Source organism: Myodes glareolus, chromosome 18 (assembly GCF_982192425.1).
Source record: "Myodes glareolus chromosome 18, mMyoGla1.1, whole genome shotgun sequence".
Taxonomy (NCBI): Eukaryota; Metazoa; Chordata; class Mammalia; order Rodentia; family Cricetidae; genus Myodes; species Myodes glareolus.
In genome coordinates, this window is record NC_142043.1 from 72,540,237 (window position 1) to 72,544,511 (window position 4,275).

Sequence of the window (4,275 nt, forward strand, 5' to 3'; positions counted from 1 at the left end):
AATCTTCACTGGATGAAAAGGACATTGCATATAGATGTGTATGATTACATTAACTCAGAAGTTACTTGGGGGAGTTGAGTTAATTTATTTTAAGGGTTTTGTTTTTTCCCCTATGAAGATAGTGAAAATATAAAGCAGAAGATCAAATCCACTCACAAGATCACACAGCATAAAAATGACTAAGTGATGACTCAAGCTCAGAATTTAAAAGACAAAGTGAAAAGGAGGAATGAAAAAAGATGAAGGAGGTGTGAGAAGAAGACAAAAAGAAAGAAATGGAAACTACAGAGTAGGGATAGAAACCAGAAGAAAATAGTCGGATAAATTGAGATGCACAAAATACAAGAGGAAGTGAAAGATAATGAGCATCGCACAGTCTGTACATTAAAGAAATGTAGCAAATGCTGTCTTCAATAACAAATAAGCAGCATATTTAATATTTAGCAAAGTGGTTTTACTAGAAAGTAAGTATATTTTGCACAGTTTACCTTGAAGAGCTACAGATATAAAGCATCAAAGATAAAAAGAATGAATAGCAGATATCCAGTATTAAACTACTCATTCAATCTATTATTTCTCCCCTAAGCATTACAGGCTAACTTCATATTCTTAAGTAAGAAGGACTCAAACAGTTTGCACTGACTTGCTTCCTGCTTGTAAGGATCTTCACAAGCTTTTGAACAACCATTTTGATATCATCTCCTGAAGAGGTGATTGTCCAAGAAAGCATGGCCACAGTTTGTAATGACAGCCACGACAATTTCATCCTCCGTGGCTTCTCAGACAGGCCATATTTAGAGAAGGTACTTTTTGGGGTCATTTTGATCTTTTACTGTTTGACTCTTACTGGAAATACAATCATAATTCTCATTTCCTTGAAGGATCCAAAACTTCACATCCCCATGTATTTCTTCCTTTCCAATCTTTCCTTATTAGATATTTGTTTCACCAGCAGCTGTGTTCCTCAGATGTTGGTTAATTTGGGAGGTCCAAATAAGATCATCACCTATCATGGCTGCGCCACTCAGCTCTACATCTTCCTGTGGCTTGGTGCCACCGAATGTGTTCTTCTTGTTGTCATGGCTGTGGACCGCTATGTAGCAGTGTGTCATCCCCTAAGATACACAACTGTCATGCACCCCAAAGTCTGTGTGCAACTGGCTGTCCTTGCTTGGAGTGCTGGCCTGATTCAGTCTCTGATCCAGTCTTCTGCTACCCTCAGATTGCCGTTTTGCTCCCACCGCGTGGTAGATGACATTGTATGTGAAGTTCCAGCCCTGATTCAGCTCTCCAGTGCAGATACTACCTACAATGAAGTCCAGATGTCCATAGCCAGTGTTATTCTCCTAGTGCTACCCTTGGTCATCATCCTTTCCTCCTATGCTGCTATTGTAAAGTCTGTGCTTAAGATAAAATCAACGGCAGGGCAGAAAAAAGCGTTTGGCACATGCACTTCTCACCTCCTTGTTGTCTCCCTCTTCTATGGTACTGTCACAGGTGTCTATCTTCAACTTAAGACTCACTATGCTCATGAATGGGGCAAGTTTCTCACCCTTTTCTACACTGTAATAACTCCGACTCTTAACCCCCTCATCTATACACTAAGGAACAAGGAGGTAAAGGGAGCAGTGGTCAGATTGGGGTGGAGAATTTTGAGTTCTCACAGATAACTAAAGATGCTAACATATGCTTCTATGTTTCTTTACTTGAAAAGACAGAACAATCATAGATCAAAACCTTAAGGTAGCTTACCTCCAATATCAAGAATAGCTTCATTTTATTTGGGGTGTGGTTTTAACTTTAATCATCAGTTATTGGTTAGACAGACCCTCAATTTCTTCAAAGTGCTTATTCAGGCAAAATATGACAGATAAATTATTTTAATCGTCATTTTCTTGAACAATATAATACAGTTGATTTGTAAGAAAGAACCACAATATTTACAAAATAAAATACCAATACTATGTTTTATACATCTCAACTCTTCCTATTTACTTTATTTTGAAACCAGAGTATTCTACAAATAAATCAAATACTTTCTTTGAACTAAACCACAGGCATCTTCTATTTACTTTAAAAACATTAAAGATTTATTTTTATGTATGTGAATGAATTTACGTGAGTGTATACCATGTGTGTACAGGTGTCTACAGAAGCCAGAAGAGAATGTTGAATTCCATGAGTCTGGAATTACAGGATCACATGGGTGCTAGAAACTGAACTCGTATCCTTCAAAGAACAGCAAGTACTCTAGACCACTGAGACATCTCTTTAGCTCCTTGTATTTAAAGAAATCTCACGAAGTTGCCCAAACAGGCCTTGAATTTGCTAACCTGCACCAGCCTCTCAGAGAGCTGGAGGTCAAATGCCTGTGCTAATAGGAGAATCAATTTCTTTTTTATTCTAATTTTCTAACTTTCAACTAATCCTTTCAACCAATCCAATCCCTAAAGGTTTCTGTTTTTAAAAGCGACTTTAAAAGATATGTGTGCGTACTTCTGTACATTGAAGTGATCGTCTGTGTTCTGAGTTACTTATGTCTCATTACCACTGTTTTACACATTGTACACCTGTAACTACTCAATCCAAAAGTGTTGGCCAAGGTTAACCAGGCCCAATATGGATTTCTTGTGTTGGTCCTCTAAGATTCATTAGTTTGAATACACATTTCTTAGTTTGTGTTTTGGTCTCTTGTGACCCCAATTTTGGAATTAGAGTTAGACTTTTTTCCTCCATTGTAAATTTCATATGTTAATAAAATGGGTGTATTATCCAATTTTTATTTTCTATGTTACAGATATTTCTGAGCTACATATGTAGTGAGAATGACAAAAAATGCAAAACCATCAACGTTACAGAGATTGTCATCTTGAAAAAGCAATAACAGACATTAAACAAAAATCATCCCATTTAATAATGTTTGGGCGGGGAAGCCTTGTTTACTAATACTACATGAAGCTTAACTTTTATTTGTCATCCTCCAACAAAGATCTATGTTGCTCTTTTGTTACTGTTTATATCTGCTAGTTCAGTTTAAGTAAAATCATGACTAAATTGAATATTCTCTTATCCAGAGTGTTGACACTTGTCCTATTCTCAAATGCACTGGTTATGAGATATGTGCAGATGTACCTTGAGTAGCCACTGACTCTGTGATTTTCCAAATGACCTGCACCAATTTAAGACATAATTTTTTTATGTTAAATATTTTGAACTTGGATTATTATTTGTAAACTTGAACCAAGCTGGCCACAAGAGTAATTATGAGAAGATACCATGATTATTTTTTTACTTTGGTAAATATTTAATCAATCATTTAAATAATAGTTTTATAGCTTTCCTAAAATCCATTACAGCTCAGTGGATTTTGAAATTTGTAATTCTCTGCCATTGGCTCAGGTTTGAATTGATGCGAGAAACACACAGCAGTAACTTCACAACCAAATCTTTAAGTTTTTAGTATATAGCAATTATGTTTTCTATAATTCTCACCAAAAAATATTGTTTTATTTTTTAAATTGTTTTAGAGAATTTTATACATGAGTATTGGACTTACATTATCTTCACCCTTCCTTTACCCCTTCAACTCCTTTCATGTTACCCCCAACTGTCTCAAATGCATTATCTCTTCTATTTAAATTTATATATATATATATGTGTGTGTGTGTAATATATATGTGCATATATGTAATATATAAGTACACTTAACCTATTGTTTTCATTTATATAAACACCTAAAATGAACATATACATAAGAATACAGTTTTGTTCATATGTATGTGCTTATGTCTGACTGCTTGTGATTGGGAAATCTGTTAGTGGTCTCATCTCTAGAAAAGACTGATTATTCCTTTCCCAGCATCCATTAATTGCATGTAACTCTTTATCTATGGATGGGACCATGTTTAATAATGTTGCTAAGTCTGAAGGCCGCTTACCTTAGTGGTTCCTTACATCGTGTTCAATATGCTTAAAATAAAAATTGGAAAAGGATAGTGCCAGGTAACTTAGAATGGAAATAGATGATTTAAGAGCTCTTAAAGGCATAAATTTTAATTTAAAAATATACTAATCCTAGGCATATACTCAAAGGACTTGAATCCTACCACCATGATACTTGTACATTCATATTTATAATAGGGTGGAAATGGGTCAAAATGGAATCAGTCTAAGAATCCAGCAACAGATAATGGATAATGAAAATGTAATACAAATATATTATAAAATTTTATTCAGCTACAAAGAAAAACAAAATTTTAAAATTTGTATAAATGA

The 4,275-nt window shown here is 34.8% G+C and overlaps 1 protein-coding gene across 1 annotated transcript; it reads left to right on the forward strand.

The window, feature by feature from the left end:
• The first annotated feature begins 728 nt into the window (after positions 1-728).
• On the forward strand, positions 729-1,670 carry LOC148119295 (olfactory receptor 2H2-like). The gene has a single exon (XM_087897859.1). The coding sequence runs from the start codon at positions 729-731 to the stop codon at positions 1,668-1,670; it is 942 nt and encodes a 313-aa protein (XP_087753985.1).
• The last annotated feature ends 2,605 nt before the right edge of the window (positions 1,671-4,275 follow it).